The sequence below is a fragment of the Sorex fumeus genome, unplaced genomic scaffold (assembly GCF_029834395.1).
Source record: "Sorex fumeus unplaced genomic scaffold, SorFum_2.1 ptg000265l, whole genome shotgun sequence".
Taxonomy (NCBI): domain Eukaryota; kingdom Metazoa; phylum Chordata; class Mammalia; order Eulipotyphla; family Soricidae; genus Sorex; species Sorex fumeus.
In genome coordinates, this window is record NW_026606322.1 from 35,204,041 (window position 1) to 35,231,956 (window position 27,916).

The window sequence follows — 27,916 nt, forward strand, 5'->3', positions numbered from 1 at the left end:
AAATCCATTCCTGCAAACACCTTGATCTTATACTTCCACTTCCTGCAACACTGAACAAATTAATTTATATTACTTAAGTCCCTAGCCTGGTATTTGGTCGTGTCAGTCCTAGGAAACTAATAGAGATTTTCTTGTTTTGTTTTTTGGGGTCACACTTGGCAATGCACAGGAGTTACTCCTGGCTCTGCATTCAGGAATTACCCCTGGCAGTGCTCAGGGGACCATATGGGATGTTGGGAATCAAACCCGGGTCGGCAACATGCAAAGCAAACGCCCTACTTGCTGTGCTATTGCTCCAGCCCCACTAATAGAGATTTTAAATGTCAATATTTAAGTTTAAGTTTTGATAAGATTGTCTAAGAAAATCATAAAAGACCATCTAATTATTTTCAGCACTGGGCAATCTTGGGATGGATAAATTTGCTGCTGGCGATCACTATGCAATTTCAACGCATGATGGAGAACAAGAAGAAATCTTTAGTTTCTTATTCTTTATTTTCTCTTGCTGAGTAGAATGATCTTCCAAATGAATTGGGTACAAGAATCATTGGCCATTGGCTATAAAAGTCAAAAATTAATGACAGGATTATAGGGCAACTCCTCATTGCTCTGAATGAGGATCTGTCATGGGCTGAGTAGTCTGTCCAGATTTGTCTCGAGTTAATGTGATGAAGATCTAACTTCCAATGCCTCAAAAGGTTCCTATATCCAGAAATAGAGTCTTAAACAGAAAAGTCATTGGAAATGGGCTTATTAAGGTGGGCCCTCATTCAGTAGGACTAATGGCTTGAGAAGAGGAAATTAGGGTATAAATGACACTGAGGGGACTATTTGAAGGCACAGGGAAAGAACAGCCATCTTCAAGGCAAAAAGCAGGGGTTCCAAAGAAGCAGCCTGGGACAGTAGAGAAGATGAGATAAGGCATTTAGCAGACAGCCAAGTCCAGTTAGATCCCTGTTATGGGGATCATTCCTGAGCACCGAGCTAGGAGTAGCTGCTGAGCACCTCCAGGTGTAGTACAACCTCCCCCACAAAGAACCATCCTCATCAACACCTTGATTGTTGACCTCCCAAAATTGTGAGAAAAATACATTTCCCACTGTGGTCCTTAGTCCTGGAAACTTGAACACACTTCTGTGGGGGCCCTTCTTCTGGTTCAGATTAAAGTTACTTTAGGTGATATTTATGGTGCACAGAGACACTCCCCGCAAACAGAAGATGATGAAGATGTGTTTTAGCAGCACTATGCATAGAATAGACATGGGAGATAGTCTATAGCAAGTGTTTGATTCTTTATGATCAAGTAATTCTTTATGATCAAGTGACTTATTAGCTTGCAGAGGTAGGCAACTGACTAGTATCCTGCATAGTAGTAAAGTTCTCTTGGAGTTTATACAAAGACCCAGACAGGTTAGTATGCATTTAGAGGAAAATGGTCACGCTGTGGAAGGAACCAGAAGCCTGTATTATCTACACAACTGCTAAAGGAAGTGTTTGTCTTCACTTGCAAAAAATGAAGACCCTAGAGGGAGAAGCAGGAAATCTTCTGGCAAATAGGGGAACAATTCGCTGTGTGCAAATTATTTGTTGTGCTGGGCTGTGAGGCTGCAACCAGGACACCTAGTGGAAGTTTCAAAGAAAGGATTTCCATGGGCTAAGAACTTTCGAGAATCGTAACAGGCCCAAGGGAGAAGGCACAGTCTGATGAGCTAAGGAATGTTGCACAAGCTGAGACATTTAGCCCTAGTCGGGTGATGTCCTAGGGGCCATCCCAGGGGCTAGGTGGTTGATCCCTTCCCTAGCATTGTAGAGGCTTAACTAGTGAAGGTGGTTAGATCCCCCTGCTTCACCCCACCATCTCCCCCCACCTCGCCCCCAGCTCCAGAGGCAGGAAATGTCATTAAAGGCAAACATAGCTGAGAAATGGCATCAGATATTCTAAGCAATGATGGAACAGGAGAAAATGTATGGAATGTCCATCATTCTGACAGTTGCCGGCTAATTATCTTCCCCCAGGGAACATCCTATCCAGAGATCATGTGAAAGTGGTGAATTTCATCAGTGAAAAGGGAAACTGAAATCACCGGACTTTTTGTTTTTATAGATTACAACCTCACCTATTCATTTTTGAACCTCATGTTCAATAAAAGGCCTCCTCTGAACGGCTTTCTCATTCCTCAGACTAGCTTCATGAGTGTGCACATTCTTGCAGTCACACAGTGCCCGGCTTCAGAGGGAGCCCTGGGTTGGATTAAAATTCTGCTGTTGCCCATCTAAAATTCTTCTTTTGAGAATTGGAAAGGCAGGAGTGCATGCCTGCACTTAGGGGACCAGGGTTTGATCCGCGCACTGCAGAATTCACCCCCCACTGCCACCCTCATCACCGCCAGGGAAACACGAACACAATTTTCAACTTCCAAATATTTTTATTTTGCACTGGATCCGGTGGACTTTCTAGCTGTTTCTGCTTCCCTCTGATCTTCAAATTTTCCCTCTCCCCTCTCACTTGGTTTTCAGATACTTTTTTTTTCTTTTTGGGTCACACTCGGTGATGCACAGGGGTTACTCCTGGCTCATGCACTCAGAAATTACTCCTGGTGGTTCTTGGGGGACCATACGCGATGCTGGGAATTGGTCAGTCGTATGCAAGGCAAACACCCTACCCACTGTGCTATCACTCCAGCCCCTTCAGATACTTTTGGATCACTGGGGGAAATACTGGGGGGAATTGTGAGGGTGAGTGATGTGTTTGAAAAGCCACTGGGATTTTGCTGTCACTTAGGCTTTCCCTGATGTTGAAACTGCATGCCACTTGCTGTCAACTCTGGGAAAGGTTCTTGAGTTTCTGTTTCCTGTCTTCTTCATGGAGATACTAAGAGTAAGGGCTTCCATGGTAGAAATTAAATGGCATAAACCTTGTAATCCCATATTGCATCATAATGGATATTTGTCAATGTTTTTCTGAGGCCTTTCAAAGGACATGAAGTGGCTAGGGAGATAATCCAAAGTTTTGGGAAATGGATGTGTGGAAGGCAAAGGGGCAGAAGATGACCTTTAGAGAACTGGCAGATCCATGCAGACTTCTCAGGATGGAAATCTGCATCTTCCTGAGTCATGGTCCCATGGTTCTGCATACCTTCAGCCAAATTCAGGAACAGCAAAGAAAAGGGCAGGCTTCAGAGCACCCCTAACAGAGGCAACATCATCAATCCCTCCATCCACCTGTTTTCACTAGACCCTCTGTGGGCAGCGCTTTGGTGACGGATGCTCTTTTAGGCCCAGAGCAGCATAGCTATTTGGGTAGTTCAAGATCATTCTTAACTAACGGGGCACCGAACGCCCAGTCTTGCATCCAGGAGAAGATGCAGAAGGTTGATGCCTTCAACTTAGGACAGATAAAATAAGCAGCAAAGACAGAAACAGGGCCAGAAGGGAGGAAAAGGAACCATCTCTCAAAATCCTTTCCTCTTACTTCCCCTGTATCCTGCTTGACTGATTTGAAAAGAAAAAATCTCTGCTGCGTGTCTCTTACCAAAAAAAAAAAAATCCCAAATGAACTATCTTTCAAAAAGAGATGATAGATTAAAAATATCAACAAACAAGACAAACTCCTCAACCCTTCAAGCCCACCCTTCTTTCAAGGAGAACTAAGTGGGTCGCCCGCTTCTTGGCGGCTAGGCCGGTGCCTTCTTCCTCCGGGTGATGCTAAAGATAGAAATTCCAGGTGGCTCGTGGTGGCTGCAGTTGATGGGGATAAAGCGGAGATGCTTTGGTGCTCTGAACCCGTTGAGAAATTCTATAACCTTAAAGCTCTTTCCCAATTTTTCCCCAGAAATGAGAGTGAGAGTGAGAATGAGAGAGAGAGAGAGAGAGAGAGAGAGAGAGAGAGAGAGAGAGAGAGAGAGAGAGAGAGAGAGAATTGCAGCTGAAAAACGCACCCCAGCAGCAGCAGCATCCACGAATACAAACCACATCCCCGGAGAGTCGGATGAGTCAAGCTCACGCAAACGTGCAGGGAGCGCTACGCGACTTTCCCCAAACCCCAGAACGTCCTAGAACTCACCTTTCCCGGAGCCTGCAGCGACCTCCCCCGCGTCCCGGGGCCTCTCCCTCTTACCGCACCGGCTGGGGCATCCAGGTGGACCCGCGGCCGGGGGGAAAGGGGAGGTTCGGGGAGGGCGCCCGGGAAGCCTTGGGGCACTGCACCTGTGGGCTCCCCGGGGCGCGGGCCTCCCCCCTCCCATCTCCCGGGGCCGGCGCCCGAGCGCAGTTTCCCGACGGCTCCGCTAGGGGTCTCTGTCGGGCGCCGCGCGGGGCGGGCCGCATCAGCTGACTCCGCCGGGCTCCGAGCCCCGCCGCCGCGCTCTGGCTCCGTCAGTTTCCTCGGCGGCCGGAGGAGCGCGAGCAGCGGCCGGAGGAGCAGCTCGAGCGAGGGGGCCCGGGAGAACCACGGCAGCCGAGGCCCGGATCCCACTCGCACGGCAGCGCACAGGGTGCCCGGCGCACAGTCGCGATGCTGCCCGCTTTGGCACTGGTCCTGCTGGCCGCCTGGACGGCTTGGGCGCTGGAGGTGGGTGCTGCGTCTCGGAGCCGCGGGGCTGGGTGAACTCATCCTGCACCCCCCCACCCCAACACACACACCCCACCGCCTCATCTTTCCACCCAGGAAAGCCGACGAGAGAGGTTGGGGTGTGGGGAGATACTCTAGCCCCCCCCCCCCATCTTTCCTCCGCGCCTGACGCCCCCGCTGGCGGGCGCCCTGCGCATCTCCGCCTCCGGCCCAGCCCTGCCCGGAGACCCAGAGAGAGGGAAGCTGGCGAGGGCTCCGAGGTGGCTCGGGTCCTCGGCGATCGGGGACCAGACTTGGGGGGGAGGGTGGTGGGGGTGGAGGCGATCCAGGAGCCGAGTCCTCCGGGCCGGGGACCGGGAGAGTCGCCCCGATGGAGGAAAGGGGGAAGAGAAGAGGGAGCACGTGGGGGACGACCCCGAAAACGCAGCGTCCTGGGGTCGTGTCCTGGGCCCCGCGTCGCTGCCCTGCCCTTTCTCTCGTGGCCCTGGAGACCAGGAGGTTAGCCGGGGCTGCTTGGGGAAGCCGGGTTCCCCCCCCCCCACCACACACCACACACACACCCTCACGACTCCCCCCCCCCCCCCAACCCATCGGGTTTCGCCTTTTCTGCCCGCTGCAACCTCCCCTTGGCGCACCCAGCACCCCTGCCCCGCCGGTCCTGCGCCTCGGCTGCCCTGCCCAGCGGCGAGTCTGGGACCCCCCACCCCCAATCCAATCCGGGTCGCGCGCCTCCTTCCGCAGGCAAACTTTGTGCATTTCTGCGTCTCCCTTTTGTGTTAAGTTACGAGAGACGGGAGGAGGGTGGGGAGGGTTGAGCAGGGGACGACGAGGAGGTGGTCAGAGACCCAACCAGCCACCCCCCCCTCCACCCCCAAACCTTCCCCGAGCCCGGACGTCCCGGACGTTCGCTCGCACCTCCAGCTCTTTCCGGGAGAGGGAAAAGGGCCCCGGGAACAAAAGCCGCGACACCCCGCCCTCGCCAGCCCCGCGATCGTCCGTGCGCCCCCGAGCCTGGCGCTCCATCCCCTCTCCCGGCGCTGCGCGTCCGTCCCGGAGTCGGGGTGGGGGTGGGGGTGGGGGGCGGGCGGGGGTGCTCCTGGGGCAGCCCTGCCGGTCTGCAGCGGAGCCCCCCATCCCCTCCCAAGCTCCCCGATCGTGTCCCGCTCTGCAAAGTCGTGCGGGGAGACGTCCGTGGGGAGTGGGGTGTGCGTGTGGGAAAGGGCAGCGGCGGGCTGGGCTAGCCCCCCAAGCTCGTGCCCCTCCGGGGCATCAAAGGCAACGTTTGCAGAACCAGCGGCCTCCTCCCTGGCAGCGCGGGGCGGGCGGGTTTAGCGAACCTGGGAGTGGGGGGGGGGGGGTACGGGCTCCTCCTCGGGGGTCTTTTTTTTTTAGGGTGCACATTAAAAGGAGGGAATTGAGTGAAGACTAAGACGGAGAAGATGGCGCCTCTGCAGTGCAGCAAAGAAAAGCTGTGTGGAGGCTGCAGCCTGGCGAAATCCACCCACCGCTAGGTGTATAGCAAGTCTTCCCCATTCATCCAACTCCGAAGCGTTCAGCCAAAGGCTGGGCAAAACGACTCATTTTTTTTTCTTTTTTAATCTAAAGAGGCTTGGAAGTTCTTGGGGTGGCCGTGGGGACACGAGAAGGTTGCAGTTCACAGCGGTGGGACTTCCTATTAGGTATCTTTCCATTTGCAAGCTCCCCTTCCTGGGTTTTTACATTCCTTTTTTTTTTTCTCTCTCCCCCTACCTCATGGTAATTTTCCAAAAAAGCAATTTCCGGATAAATGTTTTCCGGAATTCCACTTAGCTTTTTAGACCCGCACACCATTCCAGTTTTTCAGACCCTCATTTACAAGGTCATTGAACTTTTTTGGGGGGGCGGTCTACCTTTTACCTACAAGTGGCTCTGGACTCCCCTTAGGTCCAGTTAAAACAGGTTGTCCTAAGAATTCAGACATTTGGCTTTCCATAATTAAAGGATGCATTTAATTAAGGGAACTCTGATTTCGGATGAGTTAAATTTATGCCTACATTTGTTTCAGATTCCCTGAGAGCTTTACCATACATTAAAAAGCAAGTAATAAAAGAATACCAGAGCGTTTATATTTGAGGGGTTTGTTCCGAAAGCAAATATTTAACTTTTGGAACAATGTTTGCTCTGTATAGAACAGCCATGTGTAAGTAAATATGATTCAGATTTGGTTTTTTTGGCCAGTATCATTTAATTTCTTTGCTTTCTGCCATCTTTTGGGGGTATTTTGACGAACTGTTGTCAGCTCCTTCCAAGGGTCACATTAGACCCTTTTGTAGGCATTGATTGATGGATAGGTTTCCCTCTAATGAGGCATAAGAGGGATTTATCCAGCTATATCTTTCCCCTCTGGAAAGATGTAATTGTGAGTTGACTGTCTCTTATGAGGCTTAGAAAAACAGGCTGCCTTGGATGGCTTTAAAAAAAATAATAATGGGACAGTGATAATGGGATAGCTTGGCTTTGGGGGTAAGTGTTACATACTGGATTAAGAAATTTGCCCCGTGAATTGAGAGTATGTATGTTTATTTAAACTTGCTTCCTCTTGTTTTATTTTTCTATATTGGGGGATTAAGCCTAATTACAGTTATCGACTTGGATGGTGCTAATTCACAGATTGTGGATACCTACTTCGTGACTAATGCTACACTACTGCTCAACACTGCTCCAGTGTGATTGCGGTCTCGAAGGAGTTGCTGTGTCTTTCCAATCAATGGGAAGCCATGATAATGGGCAGGACACAAAAGCTTCTCTCTTGTCACCCGCGCCAGTGGAGGCTCCTGACAGGCACTAACTTGCGAGGCGATTAGTGCTGCAGAGAAGGACTCCAAGTAGAATAATGAGCCCTGGTGCTGATTGAGGAAATGTAAAGAAACAAGCAACTAAATAGATCACCAAGTTAAAGTGAGAACAGCTTGTTCTTTAAAAAGGGAAAAAAAGAAAGAACAGAAGGAAAAATGAAGTAACATGTTTTATTAAATGTTGGTTTGGAGGAATATGGAAAGGTTATCCTTTTGGCAAACCCTTTCTTCCATTCTCTGTTGCTTCGGGCATACCAGAGACTTCTATGTGGATACTTGTATGAAGATGAGGCTTCTCAGGAATTCTAGAAATCAATAGAGTAATTTTGAACCTTTCTTGTGACCACTGAATCAAGAAGTTAGTAAAATTCAGTAGAAACCTACCGTTGGTATATGCAAATTTCAAGGGGCTGGGAACATTCTGTGACCTGAGGAACTTAAAAAGCTGCTTACTTTAATATTGTTCTTTAGTCTTTATCACAAATGCAACAAGAATTCTCCTTCTTGAAATGTAGTTTCCAGGATGTAAGGTTAAGAGGTACACAAAACCTCTCACTTCCAACCCCCACCCCCTTCTCCCAAGGAAATTTGCAGAGTCAATAAGATAATGATTATAAAAGAAAAGACAAAGTGTTAAATGCCGACAGGAAAAATACAGATTAAGTGGTATACCCAGTAAAGTTGTGACAGCATAAACATCTCAATGTAAGGAGTAAATGAACAATGGGATGAGATAATCTTCGAGAATTTCCTGGTAGTTCTTTTCCAGTCAGGTCTGTATCCCAGTCTGGGGCATGGAACTGAAGGCTTTGTATTTACAGTATTAATTCCAGTCCCACTCTTCAACATCAACTCACCTTCCCCCACATACCACACCTCCCCCCACTGTACATGAACATGCTTGGCGTCTGAGGTTTGAAGGGGGTGAGATGTTTGTCTTCATGTTCTCTTGTCTTCCTGGTTTTGAGGTGCTGGTAAGGTTATTCAGTAACAACAAAGAATGAGGTAGTGTAGAATTTGGTTTAACTAATCTTTCCGCCTCTTCTTTATGCCACTTAAATTGTTCTCTCTGGGGGCCAACCTGGAAGATAGAGCAGAGAACACAACAGTATCCTTCGGGAAGCTTCTTGAAGTGGGGGAAGACAGACATTAAGTGAATCATGATAAACAGTCCTCAGGATTCCCGACAGACACTGAGACTGGAAGGAAAGGCACATGCAAGAGCGGGGAGGGGATCGGGAGTTTGTGTAGGAAAGCTCTGATTGGGTGTCTTCAGTGGGTCGTGGGAAATTCTGATTGGGTATTTTAAGGTGCTCCTGGAGAGCTCTGATTAGGTGCCTTCAGTTGGTCTTGGGGAACTCTGATTGGGTACTTTAAGGTTCTCCTGCAGAGCTTTGATTGGGTGCCTTCAGTGGGGCATGTGGAATTCTGATTGGGTATTTTAGATGGCTCCTGGAGAGTTCTGATTGGGTGCCTTCAATGGGTTTTTGGGGAATTCTGATTGGGTATTTTAAGGTGATCCTGGAGAGCTCTGATTGGGTGCCTTCAGTTGGTCTTGTGGAACTCTGATTGGGTATTTTAGGTGGCTCCTGGAAAGTTCTAATTGGGTGTCTTCAGTGCATACTGAACTGAGGGAACAGATGAGGATAACGGTGAGTCCCTGGGCTGCAATGGCAGGTGGTGAAGAGAGCACGGCTGGGTTAGCTTCTGTTTTTGTCCTGGTAGGCTTCTGCCTGTCCACGTTCTTCTGGACTGTGAAATCATTCCCTTTCTGTCATGGGATCCCGGTGGCAGATGTAGGGAGTCGGCTTGGCTATGCTGCCTGCCATCTTCCACACACCGTGGGAAATGCTGTCTCCCTGTATCACCCGGCCATCATCTAGTCACATCCTCAGTGGCTGGAGGCAGGTGGTGGGGTGCAGAGGTAGTCACATCGTCAGTGGCTGGAGGCAGGTGGTGGGGTGCAGAGGAAGTGAAAATGAAGGAAAGGGAATGTTTCCCGAAAAGAACACAAGCTCAGCCAACAACATATTTCTTAATAATCTTGCATTATAAAGAAGAAAGCCAACAGTACTAAGATCTTAAACTGAATTTGGAAATGGAGAACAGGGTGAATAGACAAATGGTATGTAACGATTTCTTCAGTTTAGTGTGAATTGATTACAGGAAAATATTAGTAATCACTGTATTAGTAGCAGAACATTATTGGTTTTCTTTGAGGGAGGAAGGGGCGGGTGAATGTTCTCCTTCAGGTACAGCCTGGTGAAGAGCAGTGTTTTACTTCGAGAGATTTTCAGAAATGAATATTCATCAAGAACAGAATTGGAATGACTGTTCTGGGAATAAACGGTTTCTTTCTCTTTTATAAGTCATTGTTTAAAGTGAAACATTTATTGTTTGAGGAAATGAATTGTTCATCATCGTTAGTTCTATGTGAAAGTGATGCTTTATAGATCGCTCATGGGGACTAGACACTGGTTCACATGTATAAAGTATTACTTGCCGTAGGGAGGGAAGAAGCTTTTCATAAAAACGTTTTGTTGGTGTGACTGTTTTGAAGAAGCAGGCAATATAGATTTGGCTTAAAGTATACCATCTTATGAAACAAGGTAGTGATGGGAACAGGAGAGCTGGGATAGTTTTAAAAGCCCACTCTTTGGAAAGTAGTGGATCTGTTTCCATATTCATTTTGATTTTGTTTGTTACTGGCAGTTTTAGTCTGCCCAAGGGTCACGGGCCTGTTGCATGTTCAGGGCAGTGAGCATTGCACTAGGATCAAGATCCCAGATCTGGATAACCTGGGCTTGAATTTTAGTTCTCTCCTTTCACAACTCACAATGTAGTTCCTCTGAGCCTCAGTTGATCACTTTGCAAAATGGGAATATTGACATGATGATCATTGATGTTCACGTTAATAGACACATAAAATGCTTGGGACAACACAGGAGTGAACATGCATGCCCATGATGTCACGTGTTTAAGAATTGCTTGTGGGTTACCCCTGCGATGTCCAGATGTAAAATGGAGAAGCTGAAGTCTCACACATAACTGAATGTCTGAGACAGTAAGGATGTTTCACTTTTGGCCTAGTGCCCATGCCAGGGAGACCAAGGAGATTGCCCTGAAGGCTAGTACGCATGTCAGAGACCCATTTTATCCCGGGCATCACATGGTTGTCTCTGCAAATACTTTCTGGAGTCATTTCTGAGCAGTGAGCCTGGAGCAGCCCGCTGAGCACTGCTGGGAGTGGGGGAGAAAGACGACTGCAAGTAGACTATTCTCTCTGAGAATTTAAATTTAAAATGATTTCAAAATGATCATTTGCAGAGGCTGGAGAGATAGTACAGAGGGCAGGACGTTTGCTGTGTATGAGGCCAAGTTTGTTTCATCCTCAGCATCCCATACGCCCCCCACCCCATCTTCAAGGAGTGATCCCTGAGTGCAGAGACAGAAGTAAGCCTAGAACACTGCTAGGTATGGCCCAAATTATTTTAAAAAGCTGACGTTGCAACTTTAGGGATATGACTCAAGTAGTAGAGAGAGCATATGGATGGCACATGTAAGGTCCCGAGTTTGAGCCCTGGTACAAACATGTGACACCACCGAAGCCATGCTGGGATGGGTGTGTGGATCCTAAACATTGGCTGCGGGGTAGTGAATCTCAAACCTCCTCCCAGCCTCCCACACCCACAGTCTCACAACTGGGTGTGGTCTTGCTTCAAATAAAAAGGTATTGTAACTAAACATTTTAGAGCATTGACTGTCAAATTTTATTTGTTCAATGTATTTTATGTTTCTATCGACTTCTGGGAAAACAACTGATGCTCACCGGAACATTTCAGCAGTCCAGAAATGTGTTAAAAGCAGCAGTTTAGACACACATGCAAAAGGTCTTTTCCTAATGTGTCGCATGCTGGCAGCTTGCCACACATGTCTCATACCGGCCCGCTCCTAGGCAGGCTCGATGATTAACTCAGCTGTGCGCTGACTATCAGCGCGGTGCAGAGAGCCGTGAACAAACTGCCTTCCATTTTAGCGGACATCTTTTCTAGAAAAGAGAATCAACAAGGCCTGGCAGGTGAAGCAGAAGTAGGAGACTGCTAAAGCCACCCAGAGATTCGGGGCTGTAAGGATGGAAATGAAATATGAACTTCTCCAGAGCATGAGGCAACCTTTTAAACAAGCAGCCTACTGCAGAAGACTATTTCTGTGGGAAACTAGTTTTCAAAATAAAACGGAAGGCCAGGAACAGACATGCGGTGCTTTCACTTTCCAAGATGTATGGGCCTTCATTGCTTAATAAAAAGCATGTCTAATGAGCCATTTTGCTCCTTTTAAAATACATTTTTTTCCTGCTGGATGATCTCACTCATCACATGGTAGAAGAGCGAGACAAAATAAGGAAATGGTTACTAGGGAACAATGACAAACTTGGCCTTGGGTTACAAAACTCAGATTGCCAAGCCATGGCGTGGGGTGGAAGGTCTTGGGGGAGAGATGAAGAGGAGGAGTAGGAGCAACATAACAAGGTGGAGGGTCTGGGGCGTTTTAGTGGTGGTGAAGTGGAATCCTTCCATCAAAACTGTAAATGTTATCACTCATGTAACAATGTTACCTAACTTGTAGTTGAGTTAATTTGAAAACTTAATTTTTCAGTTGCAGCTTCAAAATTCGACCAAGGCTATTTGGGATGGCATAAAACGGGCATGATGCTATGGCTAAAATCTAATGAACACGTGGTACCAGTGAGATAGGAGAGCAGGGGGGATCATGCCTGTCATACAACCCTCCCAGGTTGGATCCCTGACATCACATGTGGTACCCCAAGTCTACCAGGAGGAATCCCTAAGAGCCTGGTGTAAACCCTGAACACTACCAGGTGTGGCACTCCTCACCCCCCTCCCCAAATTAACACATCAGAGAATCCATTAGCAAAGTCCCAAGGAATCCTCATGAGTTTTTGTTCTACAAGTTCATGTGTGGAGTGAGGATGTAGCACCTGGAACTATTTTTGGAATCAACCTTCTGCTGAGAGGAGAGACAGTGAGCAGGAGAACCGAGATGATACAGTTCCAGATGTCGGCTCAGTGAGTGGGGATTAGAAATAAGCAAGGTGGACTTCTTGAAAAAGAAAGGAATCACAAGCCTTGTTTTTTAGCGTAAAGTTTTTCTTATTTTTAAAATTTTATTTAGTCACCACCGTGAATTACAGAGGTTTTTTTTTTTTTTTTTTTTGCTTTTCGAGTCACACCCAGTGTTGCACAGTGCACAGGGGTTACTCCTGGCTCATGCACTCAGGAATCACTCCTGGCAGTGCTTGGGGGCCCATATGGGATTCTGGCAATCGAACCCGGGTTGGCCGCATGCAAGGCAAATACCCTACCTGCTGTGCTATGACTCCAGCTGGAGGTGCTTTTTTTTTTTTTTAAATGTGTGGGTTTTAGGCATGAAGTGATCCAGCATCAATCCCTTCACCATTGCCACTTCTGGATGTCCCGTTTCCCCTCCCACCCACAGGCTGTCGCTATATGACAGACCCTTGTTCACTGTGGTTGACTGCACTGTTGCTGAGAGCGTTTTGTGATAACATTTGACCATCTTTCAGCACCCCTCCTTCTCCCGGCTGAGCGCATCTCTCCCCCATTAGCCATTTTGTAGGAAAACAGATTCAAGACTTCACAAGGTCTTACTCTTCTATTCCCAGTTCCCAGATGGTCTTCTCTTCCTCCCTCCCTTCTCCCATCAAGTTAAGTGCTTTCAGTCTGTGATTTGATTCAGCAAATTGTGTTACCTTCTGTGTGTGTGTGTGTGTGTGTGTGTATGTGTGTGTGAGATTTATTTTATAAATACGAAATTGTTCTTTGCAGGACTTTCTCACCGAACACAATAAATTGCCTTGTACTCTCAAATTTGCTGCCAGAGAAACCCACATATTGTCTGGACTGAAGAATCTCAGACACCCTGCTAGGGTAGAGGCAATAAATGGCTTTTCAGGGTACCTTTAAGGGATACTTAGGAGAGTAAGAGATTTGCAATATGAAGAAAAGTCATTTGTAGTAATTGAAGAAGTGCATTATTACTTTTGGTGCTTTGTTAAAAGTTAAAGGTTTAATGAGTGTAATATGATTTGACCCCTCAGAGACATTTTGCAGGAAGAAAGTTGAGCCTTAATGCCACCCTTGAGATGTTGCTGTGCTTTAGGCCTGCCCTCTACTCCCCAGTTACTACAAACTCCTTTGTTCAGTGTTTTCTTGTCCATGCTTGATTGCAGTAAAATTAATGAGGTGACATCATTTATATTTTTCAATCAGAAATATCTGTTGAAGCCTTATTAGTACTCCGAAAGGATTAAGTTTTTAAAATTTTAATGTCAGCTTCCATGCTGGATACATTTTTAGATGCATGATGGTGATTCTACTTAATATTGCTCTATTCTTCTGTTTGTAACAGAATTGGTACACATGACAAAAAATAGGTTAAATGCTATTAACCACAGTTACTGTTTTTTTTTAAGCCCACAAATTTTTTTTATCTATGTTTCAGGTTAAACCTTTGAAATGATGTAGAATTTGGAGTTGAGGAGGCCCTTCCCAGCATTGCTCAGTGGCCTGGGGGCCATTCCTGGTGAGGCTTAGCCAACCAGACCATATGAAGGCTAGGATATGGTGTAACTTGAGCCCTGCAGTGCCAATGGATGAGGACCATGTGTGGAATTTTTTTGCTTTTTTGGGTCACACCCAGAGATGCAAAGGGGTTACTCCTGACTTTTGCTCTCAGGAATCACTCCTGGCGGTGCTTGGGGTACCATATGGGATGCTCGGAATTGAACCCTGGTCGGCTGTGTGCAAGGCAAACGCCCTACCCGGTGTACTATAGCTCCAGTCCCCTGATGCAGGTTTTTTTGAAAGCTTACCTGCTCACAGACTCACATTAAAACTTTCATTCTGAAAAATCATATTTAAAAGCAAATCATCCCACTACTGAATATACTTAATTGCTTATTAGGGTTTGTTTCAAACCACTTTGTCTTTGCAAAACTCAGATATCCTGCGACATTGTATGGTAGGTAACTCTGAAGATTTGTTTTGTTTTGCTTTTGTTTATGGGCCACATGTGCATGTGCGTGTGTGCGCGCGCATGTGTGTGTGTGTGTGTGTGTGTGTGTGTGTGTGTGTGTGTGTTGTTGGGGATTGAATCCAGGGGCCTCACATATCCCTTAGTCAAATCCCAGACCCTGTGTAAATTTGTTCAATGAGTATTCTAGACTTTTTATTTTGCTTTCAGAGAAAACCTTGTGTTTTCTTGCCAGTTTTGTTAAATTTTCTTATATTCAGTAAATTGTGAATGACTCCTAACTATAAGATACTCCCAACCTTTTCTAGAATATTTTTTGTGGAAAGGTTTTATAAGTGCTGTCAGGAATGTAATGATGTTGTCATATGCAACTCGTTATTTCAGAAACTTAGTTGACCCAGCAAAACATGCCTTTTTCTTAAAATTATTTAATCAGACTGAATAGGATATTTTTAGTCAAAAATGCATTGAAATGATTTATTTGAGCAGGATAATTGTGTTTAGGTAGAAAATGCATATAGGAATTAAATTGAGTAGGCAACAAAATGAAAGTTTGCCTTATTTTGCCCCAATCGCTTTTTTTTCTGGCGTTTTATAGTTAATATTTACTTTTGATCTTAATGTGAATCAGGATTTGAGTTGGCTTTTTAAGAATTTTTTTTTAGTTCTGTTACATATTTTCTCTAAAGGAACTGTACTTTTTTAAGTTCAAGGACTTGAAGTCAATGCCACTATATGCTATTAACTTGACAGGCATTGACAATCTAATTGAGGTCATTATGATTAGCCTTGTATCTTGCTAGTATTTTCTCAGACTTGTTTTTAATGTTTTGTGTCAAGTGCTAAATCTTCTTACACCACAGAACCCAGAAAATTTAAATCCAATAAAAAGAAACAAAAAAAGTCTTGAGTGGGAGAGAGAATACAGAAGGTAAGGCACTCAATTTGTATGTGGCTGACCTGGGTTCGATCCCTGACACCACATATTTGTCTTGAGCACAGTGCAAGGAGTAAGCAGTGAGCACTGATAGGTATGCACCCCACCCCCTACCCCCACCAAAGGAAATGACTTTGGAGACTACTAGCAGGAATTAAAATCCAGTCATTGTTTTGTGGTTAGGGGTTGAGAGAAAGTGATTCCCGCCTCACCTGAAGGATGCTTGAATGTGAAACCACCTTGAATTGCTGATAATTTGAGGAATAGTGCAGTGCTACTTTCAAGAGTATACACAGAGGGCTGGAGTGATAGCACAGCGGGTAGGGCGTTTGCCTTGCACGCAGCCAACATGGGCAACACAGGTTCGCATCCCATATGGTCCCCCGAGCACCGCCAGGAGCAATTCCTGAGTGCATGAGCCAGGAGTAAGCCCTGAGCAAAGCTGGGTGTGACCCAAAAAGCAAAAAAAAAAAAAAAAAAAAAGAGTATACACAAAAGTGTCACTTTGGAGTCACTACTTATTTGTTCAGCAATGGATGCAAGAAGGGAGAGAGGCCATGTGACTGGTTGGCTAGAAAGAGTAGAAGGAAAGCTGGATAGAGATGTTGGTAGCACACGTCCTGGAACCTGGGGACTGAGTAATTAAAAACTCAGCCTCGCCATTGGAAAGAGCTGTGACAGTGATAAGGATCATTTGATGCCAGGGAAAGTTTGCTTACAAGATAGTGAGCAGACCTTATTTCTTTTTTTTTTTTTCCCTTTATTTTATTTTATTTTTTTTAAAGTTGTAGATTTACAATTTTTTGTGCTTTGGTTTCAATTATACAATGATCAGATACCCATCCCTCCACCAGTGCCCATTTTCCACCACCATGGATAATATCCCTCCCACCCCCATCCCCCCATCCCCCCTGTCTCTGTGGCAGGGCAATCCCCTGTGTTCTCTCTCTCCTTTTGGGTGTTGTAGAGCAGACCTTATTTCTAATCAATTCCCTTCCTTGTCTCTTTGCCACTTGAATATTTAACTTCACCTTGGTGGGTTGGACTCAGACTGATTTGGAATCATTGTGATTTTCAGGGTCATGTCCTAAGAACACATGGGAACGATTCCATTTGTTGGAAATATTTGTGTGTGTATGTGTTTTAGATTTGCTTATTGACTTAAAAAATCAGTGAAGAGATAAAAATAATTTTGTATAACTTCGTTTTTTTTTCCCGGAGAAAGAAAGAAAACACTGATTCTAAATGAATCTCAAAATTTATTGTAGCTCTATATCACTGTCCTTCCGTTGTCATCGATTTGCTCGAGCGGGCACCAGTAACGTCTTCATTATGAGACTTGTTACTGTTTTTGGCATATCCAATACGCCACGGGGAGATTGCCAGACTCTGCCATGTGGGTGAGATACTTTCAGTAGATTGCCGGGCTCTCAGAGAAGGACAGAGGAATCGAACCCACATAGGCTGCATGCAAGGCAAATGCCCTACCCACTGTGCTATCGCTTCAGCCATGAAAAAAAGTTTATTATTATGTTAAATTATTTTTGCTTCAAAACCCTTGGACACCTCACCTCATTTCTCATTTGTCCTTTTGTTTCAGTCACGAAACCCACAAAACATGAACTCAAACCCACCAATTTTTTTGTTAGCATGTAAGTGAGGTTCACATCAATGTTTAATGGTATATTTTGATGATATTCACTTTTTCTGTGTATTCTCCTACACACTGTTTTTTCCCAGACCCTGGTGATGGACTTGTTAAATTGACACTAACTTGGAATTACTATTTCATGTTACTTTTCTTCTCTAATTAAAAAAAAAAAAGGAATCCGGTGTTCAAAGCTGTATCAAAATCCTTTTGTGTTTAAGAAGTGATAGAAGCCTTAGGAATACTTAGAAGGTTCTGTCTACCTCTTGAAGAACTCATAACCTGAATGGGAAAGAAAGAGATAGAGAAATAATGAGAGAAGTAATTGCAAAGGCTACCAGGAAGGAATGTACACAGTTTTCTTTCTGGACTAGTCAGGCAGTATTTGTCCCGAGATTCATGGATGAGTAGAAGTTACTTTTCCATACTACTACTAGTAGTTGTAGTAGTAGTAGTAGTAGTGGTGATGGTGGTGGTGGTAGTAGTAGTAGTGTGATGTGGGGGGGAGGTGGTAGATAATTATGGCTTGCCAAGTTTGAACTTCATTTTCTTTTTTTTCTTTTCTTTTTTTTTTTTTTTTGCTTTTTGGGTCATACCCAGAGATGCTCAGGGGTTATTCCTGGGTCTGCACTCAGGAATTACTCCTGGCCGTGCTAAGATGACTATATGGGATGCCGGGAATTGAACCCTGGTTGACTGCATGTAAGGCAAATGCCCAACCTGCTGTACTATGTCTTCGGCCCCTGAACTTCATTTTGTTAGCATTGCGGGTGCTGTTAAAGATTCCTAGTATGGGGGCAGCCAATGCTGACATGGTTCAGTTAGTCTTAGGAGCCATCTCAGCATCTTCTTAATCTTCTGGGCTTGGAAATACCTATCTGCAAGAGAGAGGAGTTGTATGTCTCTATAGGTTGGCAATATTACCACAAGAATTCATTCCAGGTTTCTTCTGAGGGATAAAAGAATTTGATATATTGGGTATTAACTCGTGCTCTGGGAGGTAGAAACTAACAGAAAGATTAAGAAACATCTCACGGACTGAACTGTAATATGGGGTTAAGGCATATGCCTTGCATGTAGTCAACCCAGCCATGCGGTACCTTGAGCTTGCCTGGTGGTACTCCAGAGGGCCTGGGCACCACCCAGGTGTTACCACTGAGCTCTGAGCACCTCCAGGGGAACCCAGGTAATCCCTGGCACTGCAGGGTCCCAGAGGCTCCAAATTGTCAGACCCTCTCATTGACCCATTGGCTTGGTTCACCAAGAATTGTCAGGAAAGGCCTTCAGACATTCTGAGCACTGCTGGGGAAACTTCTACCCCCACCCCCCCCAAATAAAAATAAGCAGTCTGAACCAAACCAAAGGAAGACTTTTCTTTGAGTAATGAGATTAGGGAATAACCAGCTCCAACAATTAATGATGAAGACCCAGAGAACCTAGCATTGTTTCATTCATTCCATTGGTCTCTGAGATGTTATTCCATCTCAGAATTTTCTTCACCATGACTTAATCCTCAGGCTTGACTATAAACTAGTACTATTTAATAAAAGTGAGTGGTAGTGTACATGTGATTTAAAATGTTCTTGTGGTCATATAAAAGAGCCCAAGGAAAAAAATGGAGGAAATAAGTTTTTTATATAGATATATTTTTTAAATCTACTATCTAAAATATTATTTGAACACGTAGTCATGATGGAGCTTAATGAATAGAACTTGTGAAGTAATTACCATAGTAAATTTGACATTCATTCTATCTGCATGTATCAAAGCATTGTTATATTCTTTAAATTGAATTTGTTATATATCAATGACACCAGTAAAACTGGGAAAAATGAAAATAATAAAATTTAGTAAAAAATTATGTTAAGTTCTTTTTTCATATATGTCTTCAGAACCTTAGCCTTGGAGCATGTTTATTCCAGATCATCTACATTTCAAGTATTTAATAGCTATATTAGGATGGTGGCTACCATATTGGATAGTCTAGTTACTAAAGGGCCTATTCAACCTATGACTGCCTAGGAAAATAAATATATAGCAGATAACCTCTATAAAAACCTTTCTAAGTTATCTCATCTTACAGATGAAAAACCTGGGATCTGGTGATTTTAAATTAGTAGAAATTTAATGTTACGATCAAGACCCATTACCCATTGGACCACTTCCAGGGTTTCTTAATCACACAGATTCTTCTTTTTTTCTCTTTCCTGTTGCTGTATCCATTCCATAAGTAGAAAGTTAAGTGGTTGCTGTCAGTTGAGTCCTTAAGAGAATCTGGCTCCCTCTGGAAAGCATGATCAAAGCTGGTCAGACCACTGGGGCAAGTTAAATAACAACATATCCAGACATCCAGAAGCTTTCCATGGAGGAGGAATGGGAGAATGACATTGGGTCTAGTGCTCTGCTCTCGATTCCTTGGCATATGCATTGTTTGAGTTGGAATCCTTTGGGACCTCAGAGTACGTGATTCTGGATGGGCTTGAAAGGATGAAAAGGAAAGGAAAAAAAGATGGACATGACATTTACTGAATCGGTTTTGTTTAATGGCGAGTATGGTGTCTGTTCCTAGAAAGAAGGAACAACTTTCTCCCCTTTGTTTTATTTATTTATTTATTGATTGATGACTTTTTTTTTACTGTCATCTTTTGGGGAAGGCTGCCCTTGTATATGATCATAGTTCTTATTTTTTTTGACAACTTAAGTCTAGTGCATGTAAAGTAGTGATTGTTCAAAGCATAAGCACTGTAAAATGTTTATGGCATGGCTTGTTGACTTGACAAAGAGGAAATGCTGGTGTGCTCCTTGGATCATCGCTGTATAATATTTGTTTTAAAGTAGAATGCTTGATGAGTCAATGTTTAGAGCTGGAAGTTATTTCTCCTTTCTTTTCTAAAATATTTATGAGTCTGGTTTTAACAGATTGTGTACGAGTGCTTTGAAGAGTCAGCTTATGCATGTGGCTTAAGTTGAGTGAGTGATTTTAGATTTAGTGTTAATATTTTTTTTGGTTGAATTCTGTGGCTTTTCATCTTTAGCCTGCAAAGCAGTCTTGATTTGTGAGTTTAGCATGCACTGGATCTTCATCTATATTCTGTGATGAATCGCATTGCGTTTTACAAATGCTGATGTATGAGATAATTAGAAGATTCAGGCTTTGAAGAATGAGTTAAAAGTACAGGAAATAGCCTTATTTCCTTTGACAGTTGACTATGAAGCCAAAAATATTTTTTTTATTATTTAAATTAAAAAAAAAATTTTGCTCCACACTTGGCTGTGCTCCTGGCTTTCTGCTTAGAGATCACTCCTGAAAGGCTTTGGGGGCCATTTGGAGTATTTGGGGATTGAACCTATGTTGACTGCATGCAAGTAAGCACATTACCTGCTACACTATCTTTCTAGCCCCCCAAGTTATTAATTTTTAAAATTAAAAAATTACATCATAGGTGTTTATTTTTGCAGTTCTTTTCTATATTTTTTCATGACCAAGAGTAATTGACAGTTTAAAATGTTTGAGAAGGCTATATTTGTTAAATTAATGTTTTCTTGAAGTGAAAGAGAATTAACAAATACATACAGGTAACTTGGAAAAGGAATAAAACCATGCCAAAGACTCCTAATAATAAATGTCTCTTTGGTATCATTTGTAAAGCTTTTTTTTTTTCATTTGAAGGTTTCCTTTCATATCTAATGTTTAATTCCTTAACATTAAGTCTCATCTTGTCTGCACGGCAAAGCCTGGCAAGCTACCCATGACGTATTCGATACGCCAAACACAGTAACAACAAGTCTCACAATGGAGATGTTACTGGGCCCGTTCGAGCAAATTCGATGAACAATGGGAGAACAGTGACAGTGACAGTGATAAGTCTCATGCCATTGTGAGGTTGTTTTTGTTTGTATTTTGGGACTATAATGTTGAATGGATGTATGAATCTATTAGTGAGAAACTGGGGCTCTGTGATTGCAGAGCTGTGCATTTTTTTGTTTTACCATTTCCTGTATAAAGTTACACTGGAACTAGTGATGTAGAGAAGGGTTATATTTCAAATATGTTAATATTGTAAATATTTATTGGAATTTCCTAAATTCCCACTTTCAAATAGTATTTAGTCTGAGGTCCTTGAACTATAATACAGAACTTAAAGAAAACAAAATGAGTATGTCTTTTTAAAAAAAAAATTATTTATTTACTTTATTGAATCACCATGAGATACAGTTATAAAATTGTTCATGATTAGGTTTCAGTCATACAAGGTTGCAATACCCATGCATTTTTTTTGCTTTTTTTTGGGGGGGGCGGTCACACTCGATGATGCTCAGGGGTTACTCCTGGCAGTGCTCCGGGAACCATATGGGATGCTAGGAATCAAGCCCGGGTTGGACGCGTGCAAGGCAAATGCCCTACCCGCAGTGCTCTCGCTCCAGCCCCCAATACCCATCCTTTTTACCAATGCTCGTTTCCTAGCACCAATGTCCCCAGTGTCCCTCCTGCCATCTCATTCCCAGCCTGCCTATGGCAGGTACATTCATTCTCTCTCTCTCTCTTTCTCTCTCTCTCTCTCTCTCTCTCTCTCTCTCTCTCTCTCTCTCTCTGTCCATCCCTCCCCTCCCTCCCACCATCCCTCCCTCTCTCCCTGCCTTTATCTCTCTCTTTCTCTCTCTGTCTCTCTCTCACTGTCTCTCTCTATCTCCTTTTGGGCATTATGGTTTTATGGTTTGCAACACAGGTAGTGAAAGATTATCATGTGTAAGAATGTTTTTCTACCTTAGAGATCTACCTGTATCTTTGTGTCTTGACCTGAGATATGTTCTCTGTCTTGTCTGTCTTTCTGTTTTTTCTGTTTTTCTGTCCCTCTGTCTCTCTCTGTCTTATTTTTCTCTCTCTCTCCTTACCTCTTTTCTTGTTTCTCTAAATAAAGCTCTTTTACTTCACTAACAAAATGGGGAAAACATAAATGAGGTGAAAGAAAACTCTAGAGATTAGTAAAGATAAAGATACAAGAAAGCCTGACCTAGAATTTAGCTAAGCAATCCTCTTGCTTAATATTTCCATCATCACTTGTCAGCAGAAATTGAATTGTTGAAGTTGTTAGACTTGACAGGCAGACAGAGCCAGGCCTTGAATCTGGCTGGTAGTGACTCGTGATTTCTAGTTTACTAGTGACATTCCACAGAAACGTGTGCTGAAATCTGATAGCATAAATGTAAATAAAACCCCATCCTGCCCGTTTCCCTGCTCTTAAAGACCTCATAATTTTATATGATTAAAAAATAAATTAGAAAAATACACTATGGATGCCAAGTTCCCAAAAAATCTGTAGTTACAAAAAAAAAAACCACTGTATATTTGCCTTTATGGGTTAATGTGTGATGGTCGTTCTTATTTTATGCAAACATTATTGTGTAAATCTATAAATGTCAGTTTCCCAGAAGCCAAATCCCCTTTCCCTTTATCTTTTTTTTTTCAAACATTTATTTTAGAGTTTGACTTTATTATTATTATTTTTTTTTGTTCACAACTGGTGTTGCACAGGGGTTACTCCTGCCTCATGCACTCAGGAATTACTTCTTGCCATGCTGGTGAGGCAGAGCGGGGGAGTTGTATGGAAAGATGTCCATATGGGATGCTGGGAACCGAACCCAGGTCTCCTGCTTGCAAGGCAAATACTCTAACCACTGTACTATTGCTCCAACCCCTCCCTTCCCCTTTGTCTTGTGGTATCTCTCCAATTGACTGCTCTTTGTTGAAATAGTATAGAAGTTCTTGGGTCTGACTCTAATTCTTTCACTTTTTCCCCCCCTCTGACCACCACCTTCCCCTGTCCCAAACACAACACCACCACCATGTAAAAATGTCAACATTAAATATATTTGTATGCTTTTTTTCCCTATTGACCTGTGTCAGTTTAATTTGCAGTGTCCTGGGTAGTGGAACGTAGAGGAAAACCTTTTTGTCCTCTCCTGCAAGTATGCAAGAGGAACGATGAGACTGTGAGACTGTGTACATTATTCATCAAGGATGAATCACATGGATGAATCATTTATAAAATCTAATGGTTTGCATCTTTCATACTGAAATTGCTGGGTCTTGGGAAAGGATGTATGTTTTAATCAAAGGAATTTGTGGAAGACAGTCTGTAATCTTCTACCTTATAAACTTTCTTTTTTTGTTCCCTTAATTAAAAATGTTAAAGCAGGGAGAAATACTGTATTCAGATTTTTTGCTTGTGTGGGCTTTGTTATGTTTCCTAGTCCTAAATGAAAGATCTTGCATTGCAAACTTGATCCTCAGCCATATGTTGTATTTACTAGTTGGGGTTCTTTTTTAAAAAAAATTTTGACTTCGTAGCTTTATTTATATGTGGAAATAGTATGTCCTGGCTCTAACAGGTATATTAAATCATGATGATGGTGAGTATAAAGATGGGGATGGAGAAATAGTAGAGTGGTTTGTCTTGGATGTTTGCCTTACATGCAGGTGGCCCAGATTCAATCCCCAGCACCCCACCTGGTCCCCCAGAGCTGGGTGAGGAGTGATCTCTAAGCACAGAGTCAGTAGGAAGTCCTGAGCACTGTACAATGGGGCTCACGCCCACCCAACAAAAGACACTTGCATAAACCTTTCTAGGAACCATGAGCTATTGGGTGCTCAGCCTGAATATGTAAAAGTAGCTTTTAAGAAAACTCTTCTTCCCTTTTTCATCTACCAGCTGGATGACACTCACAGATGCCCCAGCTTTAAACCCTTCAGCCTTCAGTATCTGGACTGTAGTCACTTATCTCTGTTACTTCCTGACCAAGGGAGCAATGGGTAGAGTTGATGTTTCCTCTGGGACCAGGCAATTAGCTCCTGGAGGAAGCCAGCCCTATTGGCTGTGTTTGATTGATAAGAAATAGGATTTACCTGGTGGCCTGGTGGGCCTTCAGAGTTCAGCTGGTTTGCCTGCATCCAACTTGACCTGTACAAACTTCGGAACATTTCTCTTTCGTGCAATCTCTGCCTTCTTCATTTTTTTCGTGACCCCCCCCCCCCCAGCCCTTTGCTTTGTCATCAAATCAAACAATACAAACAGGTCATTGCCAACTCTTTTTGGGTCACACCCAGAGATGCACAGGGGTTACTCCTAGCTCATGCACTCAGGAATTACTACTGGCGGTGCTCGGGGAATCGTATGGGATGCTGGGAATCAGACCCGGGTCAACCGCGTGCAAGGCAAACGCCCTACCTGCTTTGCTGTTGCTCCAGCCCCTCATTGCCAACTCTTTCAACTTCTGGTTTAGGACTTAGAAAAATAACTTTCTTTCCTGAAATCTCAGTCTTCACCTCTTCACAGTGGAAGTAAGTTGGTAAGAGAAGAAAACTGAATTAGGAGTCGGGGGCCTAAAAAATGGAGGGGTAAAAAGAGACAAGGGAGCAGGGGTCAAGAGGACCCAAGTAAATGCTCACACACAGAGTCAGTGATGCTGAGAATATGAGACTCAAACTCCAAACCAATCTTAAAAATGTGCCCATCAAGGTTGGCACACTAGGGTTGGGGACTGGGGGAGGGGGGGATGGGAAAGAACCCGGGAACCCTGGTGAAGGGTTGAGACTGATGGTAGGATTGTATGTCTGAAACTTAGCTGTGAATGACTTTGTACATCTGGGGGCTTTAATGAAATGATAATTAAACCCAAGTACAAGCAGACTGAATGCTGGTACGTCCGGAGTGAATCAGGGCACTGATTTTCACCGTAAGCTTTTAATTTTTTTTTTTGGGGGGGGAAAATCTATCATCTCAGTTTTGAATGCTTGAGACACAAAAGTGGGTCTGTGCCCACACTCTCTGGTTTCGTTTGTGGGTCCACACCTGGTGGTGCTCAGGACCTGCTCCTGGCTTTGTACTCAGGGATTGTTTCTGGCAGTACTCAGGGGACCTTGTGGTACCAGGGATCAAATCTGGGGCTCTGGCATGCAGGACACGCACAAGAGCCCTTTTTTTTTGAGTTATTTCCCTGGCCTCCTGCCCATACTTTATTGCTCTGAGAATACAAAGGCTGGGCCAGAGCCGCTGTTGCTTGGGGCAGTGCTGGCTTTTCTCATCACTGCTGCCCAGGCCCCCAGACTTCTGCCTCTCCACATTTCCTCAATCACCATTTTTGAAGCCTGCAGCCTAGAAATGGCTTGTTTTGTCATTTTCTTCCCCTTGAGTCTGAAGTGCCTGGTGAAACCCGAAGACAAACTGGCTGGAAAAGAATCTAAAGAATGCGTTTCCAGGATGCAGCTCTCTGGGCTGGCCACTTTCCTGCCCCTCCTTGGCATTTCTTCCTTGACCCCTCAGAAGCGACAGCCCTGGTTTCTTGGACCAGCTCAAGAAAGCTGCAGAATTCCTGGCTGCTATCTTTCGAAGATCTCTGCTCTCCTTTTGCAGAACAAAGGGACTGTTTACCATCTCAGAAAGGGAACCAGTGACCAGGAGGTCACTGAGAGATCATTCCAGAGGGATTTAGAGCTTCTACACCTGCTCTGACCTCAGGGAGAGTCAACAGACAGCCCCTGAAATTTGCTTACACAACTGAACTGAGCATTCGAAAGTTCATCCTCTGCTCAGCCAGGAATGGAAAAAAAAATTGGGGGTGATTCAAATTGTATTAATTCACAACAGGGAAATTGAGTGGAATTCCCTGTCCTTGTTTGGGGAAGGTTTTGGTTTGGGGCAGGAAATAAATCTGGAGCAGGGAGGGAGGGATTGGATTTTTTACGGCAATTCCAAGAATGTGTGTGTGTGTGTGTGTGTGTGTGTGTGTGTGTGTGAGAGAGAGAGAGAGAGAGAGAGAGAGAGAGAGAGAGAGAGAGAGAGAGAGAGAGAGAGAATCTGGAGCAGGGAGGGAGGGATTGGAATTTTAAGGCAATTCCAAGAATGTGTGTGTGTGTGTGGGGGGGGGGTGTGTAGTGGAGGTGGGAAGTAGGGTAAGGTTGATATTTGGCTTCTAAAAGATAGGTTCTTTCTCTCTTCTCCGTTTCTTCCTTCTCACCTGGCATGTGGAAGGCCCTGTCACTTATCCTTGCACGATCCTGTTACTCCCACATCCTGTAGTGACATCCAAGTGCTTTGAGGCTGACTTAACACGGATTAATAGAACAGTTGCTCCGTGAACACAGTGCCTTCTGCTGCTTAATGCTAATAAATTGACCAAGCCCAGGGCTGGAGCTATAGCACAGCAGATAGGGCATTTGCCTTGCAACAGCCAAACCGGGTTCAATTCCCAGCATCCCATATGGTCTCCCAAGTAATTCCTGAGTGCATGAGACAGGAGTAACCCCTATGCATCACCGGTTGTGACCCTTCCACCCCCACCCACCCCCAAATTGACCAAGCCCAGAGAAATGTTATTTCCTCTTTAAGAAGTCACATCTTCCTATAAAGTGGCAGACCTATAAGTTTAAGAGCTGAAAGACTGGTGTCTAAAATTACTGTGGTATATTCCAAACCCGGGGCCTCTGTCTGATTGTGACAAACAAAACAAACACTGTCCTCCCGTTGTTCATCGATTTGCTCGAGCGGGCGCAGTAACGTTTCCATTTTGAGACTTGTTGTTACTATATTTGGCATATTGAATATATCATGGATAGCTTGCCAGGCTTTGCCGTGCGGGCGAGATACTCTCGGTAGTTTGCCAGGCTCTCCAAGAGGGACGGAGGAATTGAACCCGGCTCGGCTGGGCTGGCTGTGTGCAAGGCAAACGCCCTACCACTGTGCTATCACTCCAGTCCATATGATTATGACATGTTCCTTTATTGACTGTCTAGTCAGGTGCTTACTCACAAAAATCAGACTTATATAAATGGTAGTGTTCAAATGTTACACTAGTCTGCTTTGGCAGTTTGACCTTTCACAGTAGTTAAATAAATATTCTTTAACACCGAGAAAAGAATTACTTAACATTTGTGTGCTAGCAGTATGTCAAGTGAATTCGGTGAGTGTAACAGATGAGACCAAAAGAAAAAACACAAGAACATGCTGATATTGGGGAGAAAGCCAGGCTCCCCTTTGTCTGGGGGATGGAGGGGGGAGGAAATCTCTGCAGAGAATGAAGTTTAATAGGAATAACAGAAACTTGTGGGAAATGATACCAATTATTTAAAAACCATTGAGGAAAGTCAGTAAGAACAGCCAGAAGCAAGTCTTTAAAAAAAAAAAAAGTAAAGGTTAGCTGTTCAAACTGGCATAGACAAAGACAAAGCAGTGGAAGAAAAGTGCCTGCCATAGAGGCAGCCTGGGGGGTGGGAGGGAAACTGGGTGCTTTGGTGATGGGAAATGCACACTGGTGGAGGGGCGAGTGTTGGAAGCTCGTATGACTGAGACCCCATCATGAACAGCTTTGTAATGGTCTATCTCACAGCGATTCAAGTAAAAAATAATAATAAATTAATAAATAAATGTTGCATTCGACATTTAAAAAAACGTAATGGAACACAATGGAAGAACTAAACCTGACTGTACATATTGGAAATTAATGCAGGATAAAGATCATTTTCCTTGAGTGGGAATGTGGCCTAGTGGTAGCCACACATACCTTGCGTGCTTGTGGCCCTGTGTGTAATTACTGCTGTATGCATGAGCACACACACACATACACACACACACACACACACACACGCATGCATGCACACACAGAGAGTTAAAAATGGCTTTATTATTATTATTATCAGAGGGGGAAGGATAGAGTATTCAGTGAATGACATTGGAATTTGTGACCTGTGAAAGGAAGAAACTGAAGTTGGGTGATTGTTTACAGTATCTGAAATTTTTTTCTCCACAACACTATCTCAGAAATCAGTAGCAAAAGTAAATATGAGCTTGTCTAAAAGA

At 44.2% G+C, this 27,916-nt stretch overlaps 1 protein-coding gene across 4 annotated transcripts in view; it reads left to right on the forward strand.

Annotated features, from left to right (window-relative positions):
- Window positions 1-4,410: 4,410 nt before the first annotated feature.
- APP (amyloid beta precursor protein) overlaps window positions 4,411-27,916 on the forward strand; it is a 281,027-nt gene continuing 257,521 nt past the window's right edge. For 3 of the 4 annotated variants that reach the window (XM_056109208.1, XM_056109209.1, XM_056109211.1), the window contains exon 1: window positions 4,411-4,570. In XM_056109208.1, the coding sequence (XP_055965183.1) occupies window positions 4,514-4,570 (57 nt within the window). In that variant the 5' untranslated portion in view covers window positions 4,411-4,513. The remainder of the gene's footprint in view (window positions 4,571-27,916) is intronic. The other variant, XM_056109210.1, reaches the window with a different exon arrangement.